The sequence below is a fragment of the Mus pahari genome, chromosome 12 (assembly GCF_900095145.1).
Source record: "Mus pahari chromosome 12, PAHARI_EIJ_v1.1, whole genome shotgun sequence".
Classification (NCBI taxonomy): domain Eukaryota; kingdom Metazoa; phylum Chordata; class Mammalia; order Rodentia; family Muridae; genus Mus; species Mus pahari.
Window position 1 is genome coordinate 9,818,644 of NC_034601.1, and position 14,245 is coordinate 9,832,888.

A 14,245-nucleotide genomic window follows, 5' to 3' on the forward strand; every position below is an offset into this window, starting at 1 on the left:
ATGCACACCTCTCACTCATGCACACCTCACTCATGCACACCTCTCTCATTCATACCTCTCACTCATGCACACCTCTCACACATGCACACTTCTCATTCATGCACACCTCTCATGCACACCTCTCTCATGCACCTCTCACACATGCACACCTCTCACTCATGCACACCTCTCACTCATGCACACCTCACTCATGCACACCTCTCTCATTCATACCGCTCACTCATGCACACCTCTCACACATGCACACTTCTCACTCATGCATACCTCTCATGCATACCTCTCACTCATGTACACCTCACTCATGCACACCTCTCTCATTCATACCTCACTCATGCACACCTCTCACACATGCACACTTCTCACTCATGCACATCTCTCATGCATACCTCTCACATGCACACCTCTCATAATGTACACTTTTTTTTTTTAAAGATTACTTTATTATATGTAAGTATACTGTAGCTGTCTTCAGACCCTCCAGAAAAGGGCGCCAGATCTCATTACGGATGGTTGTGAGCCACCATGTGGTTGCTGGGATTTGAACTCAGGACCTTCAGAAAAGCAGTCAGTGCTCTTAACCGCTGAGCCATCTCTCCAGCCCACGTGTACACTTCTTACTCATGCACATCTCTCACTCATGCACTTGTACACTTCTCATACATGTACACCTCTCATACATGTACACCTCTCACACATGCACACTTCCCACTTATGCACACCTCTCACTCATGCACACTTCTCACATGCACACCTCATGCATGCACACTTCCCACTCATGCACACCTCTCACACATGTACACTTCACATACACACTTCTCACTCATGCATGTCCACCATACATCTGCAGTTTTCCCTTTTTCTCATGCACACAAATGTGCTGAAGTGAGGCCTCATTTAGAAACAGCTTTTATCAAGTGGGAAGAGAGTGTGCTAGCCAGTGTTGTGTGGCATGGCCATGTCTGGTCACCATTGCTTTCTTGTGTCAGTCTTGAAATGGTAACTTGTTCTCACTTTACTCACTGGTGGCGAGCCAGTTGTGAACATGAGTGGTAAGAATCTGCCTTATTAACTCCTCCCCAAAGGAGGTGAGGACAGGAATCGGGAAGTGGGAACTCATGTCTCATGTGTCCCGAGCTGGGGTGCGATGAAATGTGAGACAGCCACATTAACCCTGGCTTGTACAGTGACCAAGCTGCCTCACCACTTGGAGGTTTTATGGTTTAGTTGGCAGTTTCTTTTCCTTTTCTGTGCCCCACCCTAACCTTGCTGGAGACTGACTTCTGGGCCCAGAACATCCTAGCTCAGTTCTCACGTCCTAGCATCTGAAACATGGGAACTCATTAAAGGAAGACAGTGCTTAATTAAGTTAAGACTGATCATTAAGTTCATCCGTTTTTTTTTTTAGATTTTATTAAGTAATTAGACACAAACTTGCACCAGGTATGAGAAATGGTAGAGGTAAATGCAGGACTGAAGCAGGTGTAGGATACTGACACATGATGAGGCTTGCTTATTGCAAGTTGGAAAGTAGAATTCATTTCAGTAGTGTGTCACCTCCCCCCCCCCCCCACATAAGTATGTGCCCAGGCTGGCCTCTGCCTCCTGAGTGTTGGGATTACAGTGTTTCCTACCATGGCCAGCCACTTCTGCATTTAAGCCAGCCTCAGTCTCGCTGTTTTGTGATTTCCAGTGCTGGGATTATAAGCATGAACCACCACTCCTGGCTCAGATTTTCTTTTTTTTTTCTTTTTAAAGTATGATTTATTTATTTATTTATTTATTTATTTATTTGTTTATTTATGCATACACACTATAGCTGTACAGATGGTTGTGAGCCTTCATGTGGTTGTTGGGAATTGACTTTTAGGATCTCTGCTCGCTCCGGCCAACCCTGCCCACTTGTCGCTCCTGCTCGCTCCAGCCCAAAGATTTTATTGTACACTGTAGCTGTCTTCAGATGCACCAGAAGAGAGCGTCAGATCTCACCATGGGTGGTGAGCCATCATGTGGTTGCTGGGATTTGAACTCAGGATCTTCGGAAGAGCTTTCGGTGCTCTTACCCATTAAGCCATCTATCTCACCAGCCCTCAGATTTTCTTACACTTGTAAAATGGTGATGCACACCTATAATCACAGCACTCATGAGGCAGGGGGATAGAATGGACGGGGTAAGGGCAGCCTGAACTACTGAATTACTGTGGAGAGGGAGGGGGAGGGGGAGGCAGACATACAGAGAGAGACACAGACAGAGACAGAGACAGCAAAATTAAGGTTAAGTCTCAGACTCTTGAACTCTGGTGAAGGATTGGCCCCTGTCTCCTGGGTACTGGGATCTGTGTCACATGTCATGTGTCACATGTCAGGAGGAATGTTGCTGCTGCCTTCCGCATCAGCCTTCTGTTGCCAGTGTAGCCCAGCTCAGACATGCGGCCTGCCTCCCACTTCTGAGTACACACTGGCTCTCTCCACCTCTCTAGATCTTTAAGCCTCACTAATTCACACCACTATTTTATTCTGTTTCAATTAAACAGGAAAGAGCCAGACTTCTCAGAGGTCAGTCTGTTCAACAAGTGGGACCCCAGGGCCTTCTGTATGTTCAGCAAAGAGAGCTTGCAGTGACCTCCCCAAAGGATGGTAGGTTAGGAAGCAGTGCATTGGGCTGTATCCCAAAGCTACTGGGTATTTCATGTTATTTCTTTTTTAAACAGGCTCCATCTCCATTCTGGGTTCTGATGATGCTACCACTTGTCACATTGTAGTCCTGAGACACACAGGTATGATGACAGAGATGAAGGAGACTATTTGTTAAACCATCCCAACCACATGGAACCACTGACTTTCTCAGAATGAGTTTTCTAATAAAATTTGAAGCCAAATCTTTCTTGTCTGCATGGTGTCTCCCTGGTGCCCTGGTCAGAGGGCTTGGCTGGGCAGCATGGAGTCTTTCAGCTTTCCTACAGGGTCCTAAAGGTGAGGTGGACTACATGTCTCACTTGCCAGAATATAAACAATAACTCCTTTTACCCTTGTTTTCCAGGAAATGGGGCAACCTGCTTGACACACTGTGATGGATCTGACACCAAAGCTGAAGTCCCCTTGATAATGAACTCCATAAAATCCTTCTCTGAACATGCTGAGTGTGGAAGGTAAGCACCATGCTGTTGCTGTATGGACACTGTGGGGGATGCCCTGTGCTTGCACACCTTGAGCATGGCTGCTGTCTACATTGACTGGATGGATGGATGGGTGGGTGGATGAATGAGTGGGTAAATGGATAGATGGGTGTGTGGGTGGGTTGGTGGGTGGAAGGATAGAAGGATGGATGGGTAGACAGATGAATGGATGGTTAGACAGGAGGAACAAACCAGCACTGGACTTTTTGTTGGACAGGGCTCACTATGTAGTTTGGCCTTGAACTCAGGATCTCTCGCCCTGGCCTCCATAGTGATGGGATTACACGTCAGGCTTCTGTGCTCTATTCTAAACTGAATTTGGCTTTGAACTTGTATAGTGTTGGAATCTTTGCATTTCAATTATTAATTTGTTGTGGCCTATTCAAGGTCTTTCTGTGGGAGCCACTTGTTCTTGGGGCCAAGAACTTCCTGTTCAGTGTAGGCTCAGTGTTCATACTCTAAATAAAGCAGGAAGGTGAGTAAATGTGTAGGAAGAACTGAAGGGCAGCAGGGTCAGCTGAGCATGACAGTGCCACACACCTCAGCAGGCCAACAATTTGAGCAAGGATGCAGGGTAAGAACCAGCCTGGACTAACTGTCCCTCAGCATTTCATCCTTACCCTGTGACACATGGCCATGTACCAAAGCCACACAGCTAGTTAAGTTCTGGCCTGTGACCCACTTGCTCACATAACTGGTCCACTTGCTCTGTTATTACACTTGGCTCTTATTTTCTTGGTAGCCTTTGAAGGAAGTAGTACAGTCATACACAGGTACTTAGGGTCTTGGGGACACTATTGGTCAGCTTTATAGTGCAATAAGTAAATTAAAAAATGGGGAGAAGGTATGATAGCATACCTTTAATTTCAGTATTGGAAGGCAGAAGCAGGAAGATGTCTTCTCTGGCTCAGGCTAGCCACAAGGGTTCTCAGAACATACCTGTCTGGTCTACCTGCAGATAATGTTTAGTTATTGTGGATATCGAGGCCAGCCTGATAGGAGCGGTGGCAAAGCCATGGTAGTCAGAGTCCAGATGCTCTTTGGTAGAGGTAATGAGAAATTCTAGAGTATTCATTCCATGTGGGTGGCCAGGTGACACTGCACCGAGGACCCTGGGTGACAGCCTTGTTACTAGCCTTGGCAACATCACATGGCGCTCTATCATGCCCACAAGTATTTCATCATCTGTTGTGGGAAGACACAGAAGCCGGCTGTGGCTGTTCATGGAAGCCACTAACTAAACATCACCTTCAAACCAGCACAGCCATGTCTTGTCCTAACTCATCACTGTACCTCTCTTGGCAGGCTGGAAGTACATCTTGTGGGAGGCTTCAGTGATGACAGGCAGCTGTCACAGAAACTTACTCATCAGCTTCTTAGTAAGTCCATCCTCCCACTACAATTACAAACATGTGTCCAAGATGCTCTTTTAAAACAGGAGTTAATGAATCCTTGGGAGTAGACCCTCTGAGCTGTATAACAGGAGTTAATGAATTCTTGGGGAGTACCTCCTCTGAGCTGTATGGAAACAGAATTTACTCTTCTGGCACGAGTGGTCTTTGTAATCTTCAGAAAATGAAAACAGCAATGATAGCCTTTTCTATTAGATCAGTAGAAGAGAAGACACGGTTATGTATCGGTTGTGTAATAGGTATTCACTAATGCTACACACACCCCGGAGCAGCTTGCCCTCGAGGAACCTGGCATTGTGGCTCAAGCCTTTTAAAGGTTCATTCCCCTTCTTAGAATCCATTCTAAGAAAATCATCTAAAGTGTGCACAGAGAGAGGCTGGCAGGATGGCTCAGTGGGTAAAGGTACTTCCCACCAAGCCTGACAGTTGGATCTTTGGGAGGAAGAACTGACTCCTGTAAGTTGACCTCTGACCTTTTACATGCTTCACAACAAGTACACACAGGTAAGAAAATGTAAAAAAAACCAAACATCTGCACAGAGATTCTGACCCACAGATGAGCAATATGATAGTCCTGACACCAGGGAACCCCAGTGTCCTTAGAAGAGTTACAAATCTACTAGGAGCTGTTACCTACTGAACCAGGCCTGGAGTCCGTGCTTCCAGTCCAACACTTGGGAGGAAAGTGAGTGAGGCAGAAGGTTGTTTATTCCTAACCAGCCCGAGCTACACAGTGAGACCAACAAAAAACACTTGTGAAAGCTTGGTATGGTACAACACCTCTTTAATCCTAGCGCTTTAGGAGGCTGAGGCTGGTGGATCTGAGTTTCAGCGTGGCCTGGTTGATGGACTAAGTCCAGGGCAGCCAGGGCTACATGTAGTGAGGCCCTGTGTCAAATATTCCTTATTAGGAAGTTTTAATTGCATGGGGCGGGGGTGGAGTGGGGTGGGATGGGGGAGGGAAGGGAACCTGGGTCTAACAGAAGCAATCAGAATATAAAACTGTATAATGTGTCTGGTGTATTGTTGTTTCTGTGATGAGCTTAGCTGTGCACAGAAACTGAAGGGTAACCTACAGTGGGGTGATGGGCATTCAGAACATACTCACTTTTGTTCTCTTGTTCAAAAACATTCACAAAATGTTTGCTCTGGGGACTGGACTGATGGCTCAGTGGTTAAGAGCACTGGTTGTTCTTCCAGAGGACCCAGGTTCAATTCCCAACACTAACATGGCAGCTCACAGCTGTCTATAACTCCACTTCCAGAACCGGTGGTTCCGGAGCCACTACACACATGGGACACATACATCATAAGCAAACTCTTATACACATAAAGACAATTCTTTTGCTCTAATAGACTCAAAAAAGAGTCAGTCTCCTTGTAGAACGCCCCCTTGTGGGCGCTGCTGGGAACTGAAGCCAGGCCTTCTGCCAGAGTACAGTAAGTGCTTTAACCACTGAGCCATGTCTCCAGCCCCATCTTTTTTCTTTTTCACTTAAGTGCATGTGAGCATTAGGTCACATGTGCACCATATAGCTTGAGCATGGAGGTGAGGTCAACTTGGGGGAGTGGGTCCATATACGGAACATAGATTGCAAGAGCCTTTACATATTTCGCCTTCTTGCCAGCCTAACCTCTACTCTCACCTGGCCCCTTTTGAGACAGGATCTCATGCAGTGCAGACTGGCCTTGAAATTGAATTGTGGCACCATGCCTGTTTCTGTAGTGCTAGGGGTTGAACCCAGGACCTTGAGCATGCTAGGAATTATTGTGTCAGTTGAGCTATATCCCAGGACCCTACTAGTACATTTTCATGATATATATTCTAACCACACTCACATATCCCTGTTAACTTGGGCACTTTTTTGACATCAATTGTAGGTGAATTTGACAAACAGGATGATGACATTCACTTAGTGACACTATGTGTAACAGGTAAGTTCTGCTACATTCCCCCAAAGGGTATAAGGGCTCAGGAAGGTTTTGTCTGTAATTTTTTTTTTATTTTAAGATTTTTTTATGTGAGTGCACCGTTGATGTATTCAGATCCCATTACAGATGGTTGCGAGCCACCATGTGGTTGCTGGGAATTGAACTCAGGACCTCTGGAAGAGCAGTCAGTGCTCCTAACCTCTGAGCCATCTCTCCAGCCCTGTCTATACCCTTCTTACAATAGCTACCATCAGGATAGGAATTGTGGAGACACTCAGAAGACACTGTCACCTACTGGATGCCTTGTGCCCACTACTCCTTATCACTAGGCAGACTTCTTGCCACCAGTTCCTACCCACCTGAACTGGATGTTCATGCTGTTTCTGCAGAGGCACTGCTGTCTGGTTTCTCTGTGTTCCTGGGTGGGTAGGGCTGGCCAGCGGCCCCCTGGGGCTCTGCACTGACTGAGCTTCTCTATGAAGAACAACTGCTCAGCACTTCTACTTCCCTTTGTTTCTTAGAGTTAAATGACCGGGAAGAAAATGAAAATCACTTTCCAATCATTTATGGCATCGGTAAGTAGCGTTATATGGTTTGCATGTGGGTATAGCAGACTGTGTTAGGTTAAAGGTCTGTTGGTAGGTTTGGAAACCCTGGGCACGGGGCCAAACTTGGTTAACCTTTTAGCTGTAAGGCTGTTAATGCCAGTGTACAGCACAGGTTATGCACACCCCACACCCACTGCTGCAGCTTACTGTCACACAGGGGCGGGGTGGGGTGGGGTGGGCCGTCTGGCTTTTGTTTCCCTAGCCAGTGCTCATAGGGAAGGTGTGTGAGGTATTTGGATCTCTATATATTATGGGAATGGAGTAAGGAAGCCCAGGGTCCTCGTCTCTTCAGTTCTGAGGCTAGCAAACTGCAAAGGGCTTCTGGTGTACCCTCGATTAGCTAGCTGGGTGGTGAGCACACAGGCACTTCTTCTTTTATTCTCTGCAACTCTGCAGCCTCACAAGTGTCTGTGGTCACAGCAGAGCTCCGAAAGCACATGTCCCGAGAGTCCAGAGCAGGTCTGGGGCTGGTCTTCCCTCTGTGCTGATAGAGGCTGTCAGCACCTCAGACTTCCTTCAGATCCTGTTCTTTTCTGTTTCTGCTTCTTATGTGTCGTGCTAGAAATGTGACGTCTGGTTTAGACCTTTGTTGATTTAGAGTCACTCCCTTGTCCCTTGCAGCTGTCAACATTAAAACTGCAGAGATTTACAGAGCTTCCTTTCAAGATCGTGGCCCAGAGGAGCAACTGCGTGCTGCGAGAGCTTTAGCAGGAGGCCCAGTGAGTGGGAGCCTATTTTTGTGGGATAAAGAGGGAACCCCAAGATCCTCAAGTTTTAGACCTGAGAAAAGCTATGGCCACCTCCTTACCCAGCCCACTTCTTCAAGAGTTAAGAGGTTCGCCGGGCAGTGGTGGCACACAACTTTAATCCAAACACTTGGGAGGCAGAGGCAGGCAGATTTCTGAGTTCGTGACCAGCCTGGTCTACAGAGTGAGTTCCAGGACAGCCAGGGCTACACAGAGAAACCCTGTCTGGAAAAACCAAAAAGAAAAAAAAAAGTTAAGAGGTTCTAAGTGCCAGACACTAGTTCTCTCCTTGGAAGATAGAAGAGACAGTAATAGCCAGCCTGGGCCTCTTCCCATAGAGAGGATGGCAGGGACGGAAGTGACAAAGGAGTAGTAGTTCGGTGAGTCACTTAGTCAGTTTAAAAGTTTAACTTCCTTAGGGCACTATATTTTTCCTTGTTTTTAGTAGTGCTAAGGATGGATTCAAGACGCTACTCACACATGCTGGGTAAGTGCTCTGTCATGGAGCACTTTTAGCCTAGGCCCTTTTATTTTTAGAAAAGAGCTTGTTATGGAACAGCTTCAACATTTCCCAGGGCTGGGATTACACAAGTGTACAACCGTGTCTTGGTCTCTAGGATGCTTTTTAATTAAATATTCATCCCATCTGAAGAATTGGTAGAAGCTAGAAGAATTTAAAATGTACAGAATGAGCCTGGCACACAGTTTTAATCTAAACACTCAGGAGATAGACCGGTGGATTGCTGTGAGGTAGAGGCCAGCCTGGGATGTTAAGCAAAATATGATCCTGTGTGACATGTAAACATGTTATGCTATTTAAGCATGATCCGTAGCACTGACATGAGAAGCTGGGTGTGCTGTGCATGCTTCCAGTCCTAGTACTGGGGAGAGACAGACAGGCTGATGATTGAGGTTTCTAACCAGCCAGTCTTACTGAATATGTAGTTTCAGCTTAAGTGGGAGGTCCTGTCTCTGTCTCAAAAGCAACTGAAGACACAGGGCACAGATGCCTGGTCTCAAGTATGTGCCAGCAACCCATGCCCCAGCAAGCTCCAAAGTCTGCTTGTCTGTGCAGTGCTAACAATCTCAGTAAAATGTTCACACAGACATTTGTTTTGCCAGTCTCTTAATAATTTTCAGGAGTCCTAATTTTGTCTTTAAAAACTTTGCATTTGTTATGGCTTTGCTATGTAGCCTAGGGTGTCTTGGAACTGTGGCAAGTCTCCTGCATCAACCTCCACCAAGTGATGGGATTATCAACTACCATGACCAGCTTGGTAGTTTTGTTTTTATTTCCTTTTTTTGAGACAGAGGGTCACACAGTAGCCCAGGGTAACCTGAAACTTACTTTAGGATTCTTTTTGTTACTTAGTTAATAATTAGAATATTGAGTACCCTTCTCAAAACTGAAAATTACCACTGGCATGATTTGGGAATTCAAGGAATGGCCAATCAGCTTCTACAGAGCTGGTTGTGATGGTGCACATGCATCCCACATGCAGGAGTCAAGACCAGCCCAAGCTATATGAGACTTACTGCAAAACATAAAACCAGGTGAGGTATGGTGGTGCACACTTGTAAGGCAGGAAGATCCCAAAGTTTAAAGGCCAGCCTGGTCTACCACAGTCAGTCCCTGTCTCAAAAACAAGACAGACAAACAGCAACAAAAGCAAAAGACCCAGACCTTTCTTTTATTCCTTTTGTGAGACAAGGCCTCACTGTCATCCAGGCTGTCCTGGAACCCAAAGTGACCTTCCTCTGGTTCAGCCTCAGCCTCCTCAGTTGGATGGCAGGTATGAGCTGTTTTACTTGGGCACTGTGAACTGCTTTATGTGACATGATGACTACTTGCTTGGGGTAGTAATAAGGAGCTGTGGTATTCTGTGTAGCCATGAGGAATACAGGCTTTAGTCAGACCTACCTGGCTTTGAGGCACTGCTGCTGCTCCCTGGACATGTGACCTGAGTCTTTTCTCACCATCAGCTTCCCCTTGAAAGGGCAGCATGTGGTCTTCTTGTAGGCTTGTCATCAAAAGTAAACACAGCAGCACACAGCGTCTGGTGGTGGCAGCCTTGTTGTTACGGGAGGTCAATGTGCGCAGCTTATCAGCTAAGGGGACAGACAACCTTGGAACTAGACTACAGCAGTGGTAGGGCAGTATCCTTACAGCTTGTCATGGAAATGGTTCTTTTAGATGATTAGCATTTATGATGCAAAGACAGAACAACTTCGAATAGGCCCGTGTTCCTGGACGCCATTCCCACATGTGGATTTCTGGTTGCAGCAAGATGACAAGCACATCCTAGAGGTGAGAGTTTACAGGTGCAGAGGCTAAACCTTAAGTCTCTGCACCTTGGTTCCCATCTGTAAGAAAAAAGGGTTAGACCAGCTAAAGCTGCTTCTCCTCAATGGGTGAGTGACTATCTGTTGCCACTGGCAGTCTCTGTTTCCTTTATGGCAGTGGGGGATTAGTAACGTCCTAGCAGCTGTTTATACAGGTGAAGCAGTAAGCAATGTAGTGTGTGTTTCCCCAGATATACTGAGGCACCACACTGAAACTAGCCCAGTGAATGTGTACAAAGCTACTCTGATGTTGTATGAGAGGTGCAGCCTGGCCCCTCTCACATCCACCATCTTGTCTTTTCAGAACCTTTCCACTTCTCCCCTGGCCGAGCCCCCCCACTTTGTTGAACATATTAGATCTACCTTGATGTTTTTAAAAAAATTCCCATCTCCAGAGAATATACTGTTTCCTGGAAATAAAGCTCTCCTCTACAAAAAAAATAAAGATGGCTTATGGGAAAAGATCTCCTCTCCAGGGAGCTAACATCAGATCAGAGTTTTCTGAAGAATTCATCTTCGCCTGATAAAGATGGTTGCTGGTTTGGAATCTACACCTGCACACTTTTACTTCTTCCTTCCTTACTGTCTTTCAAAATAAAATCTTATTTTGGCAAAGGCAATTTGTTTAGATGACTTTTTGCGTCACCAAAAAGTACACATTTCCTCAGCAGTGAGGGAGAGAGCAAGACCACTGGCTTCATTGGCAGGGACATCAGAGACAAATTGGTCAGGAAAACTCCTTATTCAAAAGTTACTTTTAGAATCTTCCTGTCAGAACTGCTCTGTTCTAGGAAAGATGCCAGGTTCAGAAAGAAACAGTGGAGCTTTTACCTCTGACAAGCTCCCGGGAGACCAAATCCGTCTGAACACCATGGAGGCAGCTTTCACATGTGCTGCTGCTAAGATAGTTAGGGTATGGAAGTTACTGTTTAGAAACTATTATGTTGCCTGGTGTGGTGGGGCACATCTTTGACCCTAGCACTTGGGAGGCCGAGGCAGGCAAATCTCTTGAGAGTTTGAGGCCAGCCTGGTCTACAGTGCAGATTCCAGGATCTACAAAGTGAGTTCCAGGACAGCCTGGGCTGTTCAGAGAAACCTTGTCTTGAAACAAACCAACCAACCAACCAACCAACCAACCATCCCCTATCCCCCCCCAAACCCTTTTCTGTTATCTGATGGAAAGTTAAGATTTATACGGAGTTCAAAGGTAGCAATTTCAAGAGCCTTTATTTAAGCCAACATCAGATAGAGTCTCAAGGTAAGTTCTGTTGCAGCAAAACCAAGGTAACAATTCCAAATGTACAAAAACATTTAAAAATCAATCTTGTTAAAGGTAATAATTTACCCCTTCCCCCATGTCACCTACCATACTTCATTGCACCAAATAAACAGGGAAGACTGTATTTAATCATTTACACCCCAAAAAGGGAAAAAGACTGCATGTTGACAAGGGGCAGCTTTCAGCAATCACCCCGGTGAACTCTGTAATTATAGGCTTCATGTGGTGTAACTAAGGCTCTAACACTGCAGGCTGCAGGAACACCATCTTAGCATCTTCCACTGTTTGACTTTTAGGGACTAGAAAGGCACGGGGTGGGGCAGCTTAGGGTACCACAAGTGATACAGTACTTGGGGGAAATAGAAATGGACAGGAATGAGGCAGCAAGCTCTGGCTTGTTAGCCTGGAAGAGGCGACTTCTCTGGCTCTTTCCTGAGCTGGGCCCAGGGTGAGCTTCAAGTAGAAGAGAAGCTACAACCACACCATGAGAAGCAGGCCAAAGGCGTGTTTGCTTCAGCCTTACCGTGCTGCACAGCAGACGACATTGAACTCGTCATGGTGGCTTTCTGTCCCAAATAGACACAAGCACAGTGCACACTGGGCACCAACTTAAAAGCATTACCAGTGTTTAAAAATATACTTAAATATGGTCAGGAAGAGATCTTAGAGTTAGTTACTATTAACAGGTGAGTCCTTACATTTGTTTACAAAGGATGTGTAAGGGAGAAAAGGTGCAGCAAGGGATGGTCCCAGTGCCACAGCTCATGTGGACAGTCCTTACTCAGGCTCCAGGGAAAGCAGCAGTGGGCACAGAAGCAGAGGAGCTCCTGATGCTCTTACTCAGGGTCCCAGTGAAACCCATTCCCTGATGCCAACCAGTGAGGCAGGCATCTCCCACAACTTGGCTGACCTACAGAGCTAAGACCGATGGAAGAGAACCTGGAGAGTCACTGTATACAGCTTCATCACGATTAGATTCAGAGACATGAGAGCAGTGTTTCAAGTGGCAGGTGCTTGAAGTCCACGGTTCTCTCAGTACAAAATGTGTGGTACAGGAAGAAAGGGTATGCCTATGTTGGACAGGCCAAAATAGTCAATTGTCATTTGTCCTACTTACAGATAAAATAATTAATTGCCCCCTGGAAAGCCCGCTTTTCTGACATGTGTCTGTGCAAAACCCCCAGTTCAGCACAAACAAGAGAAGTTTTTATCATATTAACATGTGGCATAGTTCACATCTTCAAGAGAACTTCACCTTCCCTGAAATGACAGTTAGAACAGCCTCCAGCCCAGTACTACTGAGCTTTATCTTAAGCGCTCTAGCTCCTCTACCTGTGAATGGTCATCTTCCTGATGCTGGGCCTTGTTCTGCAGGGTCTCAGTCTGTCTGGCCGTGAGGTCAGCAGCCCTGGGAGGCTGCTCCAGGCTGTGGGCCTCTAGGTTGTCATGCTCTAGCCCACTGGACAGCTGCTCCACCTTTTCCAGGTCTTCAATGTGGCTGACTGAGCTGGTCTCACTCACAGCATCCGAGCCTCTCAGGGACCTTTTAAAAGGCTTCTGACCTAGAGACACGAGACAGACTATCCTGAAACTGGTGGTACATGCAAAGGTTCTGTGGTCCTGCATGGTCATCGATTTTTGCAGAAATGCTGGAATTGTGGCTTAGAAGCATCTCAGAGGTGAGGTGGGAACTAAAGAAGACTGTGACACTAAATGCTCTCCAGGTCAGTGATTCTATGGTGACCCTAATGGGAGTGAAAACTTCGATTAAATCAATGCTTGCTTTTGGAGTACCATGGAGGCATTTCTATGGAATATGTCATGGGTGCATGTTTCAGTGGAGGGAATCGAATTCTGGATTAATGAAAACAAAGGCACATAAAGGAACAAGTGAGGAATCTCAACAGCATGCAGAGCTCATTCCCTAAGTGGAATAGAACTGGTTTTCTTCTATTAATGATGGTGAAATGTGGAGATGTTTAACCCACCTGGAAGCCTCTGTTTGCTTCGAGTGCCTAAGGGTGTGGGAGGTGGTGTCACTCCAGTACCTTGTACTTTGTGGACATAGGTGTATTCTGTGGACTCCAGACTGCCTGTAAGAAAAACAAAGGAGTGGGCAGAAGCTCCTGGCATAAGCATCCTGAGATGTCACTTGCCCTCAATTGGCTTTGTGTCCTAACCAGGTCTATAGCCATTTGGCTCCCCACTGACTTTGACTAGAGTAAACCCAGCAGCTGCTCACATCTCTCCCCAGCCTCCAGTCCTGGGGTGCTCAGTCAGCGTGTGCAGTGTGCCGAGACCCATCTTCAGCTGGAAAGCACTTTAGCATCAAAAAGCACATATTCCTGTTAATGGCTGACATCTGACAGATAAAGCATTACTTGTTCATGGTGTTTTGAGACAAAGTCTCACATAACCCTGATTGGCCTCCTAAATGCCAGGATTATATTCTTGTGCCACCATACTAGGAAAATCTAACGATATCTTTGGCTACTGTGAGAATCCAGCCACTATTTTCTGGAAAAGGACCAAAGGAAGGAACATCAAATTTTGGGAGCATTTATTTTTTTTTTTTTTTGTAGAATAGGAAAGGCATCACACCTTTTATCTCCCAGAAGGTTGGTAATACCGTCACTGTTTAAAAAAAAAAAAAAAAAAATCCAGTGCTGTGTGTTATAATTGTTAGGTTCCCCTTTCAGAAGGAGCCCTGTCCTGCACAGAATACTCAGCAGGGCTGTAGGGAACCAACATT

General features: G+C 46.1%; 2 protein-coding genes across 9 annotated transcripts in view; one reads left to right on the forward strand and one right to left on the reverse strand.

Moving 5' to 3' along the window:
* Ntan1 (N-terminal asparagine amidase) overlaps window positions 1-10,834 on the forward strand; it is an 18,484-nt gene extending 7,650 nt beyond the window's left edge. The window contains exons 2-10 of one of the 4 annotated variants that reach the window (XM_021210037.1): window positions 2,532-2,634; window positions 2,709-2,774; window positions 3,038-3,146; window positions 4,479-4,552; window positions 6,467-6,520; window positions 7,039-7,092; window positions 7,747-7,844; window positions 10,066-10,179; window positions 10,519-10,834. In XM_021210037.1, the coding sequence (XP_021065696.1) occupies window positions 2,532-2,634; window positions 2,709-2,774; window positions 3,038-3,146; window positions 4,479-4,552; window positions 6,467-6,520; window positions 7,039-7,092; window positions 7,747-7,844; window positions 10,066-10,179; window positions 10,519-10,698 (852 nt within the window). In that variant the 3' untranslated portion in view covers window positions 10,699-10,834. The remainder of the gene's footprint in view (window positions 1-2,531; window positions 2,635-2,708; window positions 2,775-3,037; window positions 3,147-4,478; window positions 4,553-6,466; window positions 6,521-7,038; window positions 7,093-7,746; window positions 7,845-10,065; window positions 10,180-10,518) is intronic. The other 3 variants (XM_029544896.1, XM_021210035.2, XM_021210036.2) reach the window with 3 other exon arrangements.
* Window positions 10,155-14,245, reverse strand: part of Pdxdc1 (pyridoxal dependent decarboxylase domain containing 1) — a 71,462-nt gene continuing 67,371 nt past the window's right edge. For 4 of the 5 annotated variants that reach the window (XM_029544894.1, XM_029544893.1, XM_021210033.2 and 1 more), the window contains exons 22-24: window positions 13,482-13,586; window positions 12,826-13,055; window positions 10,155-10,235 (exon numbers count right to left, since the gene is read on the reverse strand). In XM_029544894.1, coding sequence (XP_029400754.1) covers window positions 10,203-10,235; window positions 12,826-13,055; window positions 13,482-13,586 — 368 coding nt within the window. In that variant the 3' untranslated portion in view covers window positions 10,155-10,202. Of the gene's footprint in view, window positions 10,236-11,426; window positions 13,056-13,481; window positions 13,587-14,245 lie in introns of those variants that run through there. The other variant, XM_029544895.1, reaches the window with a different exon arrangement.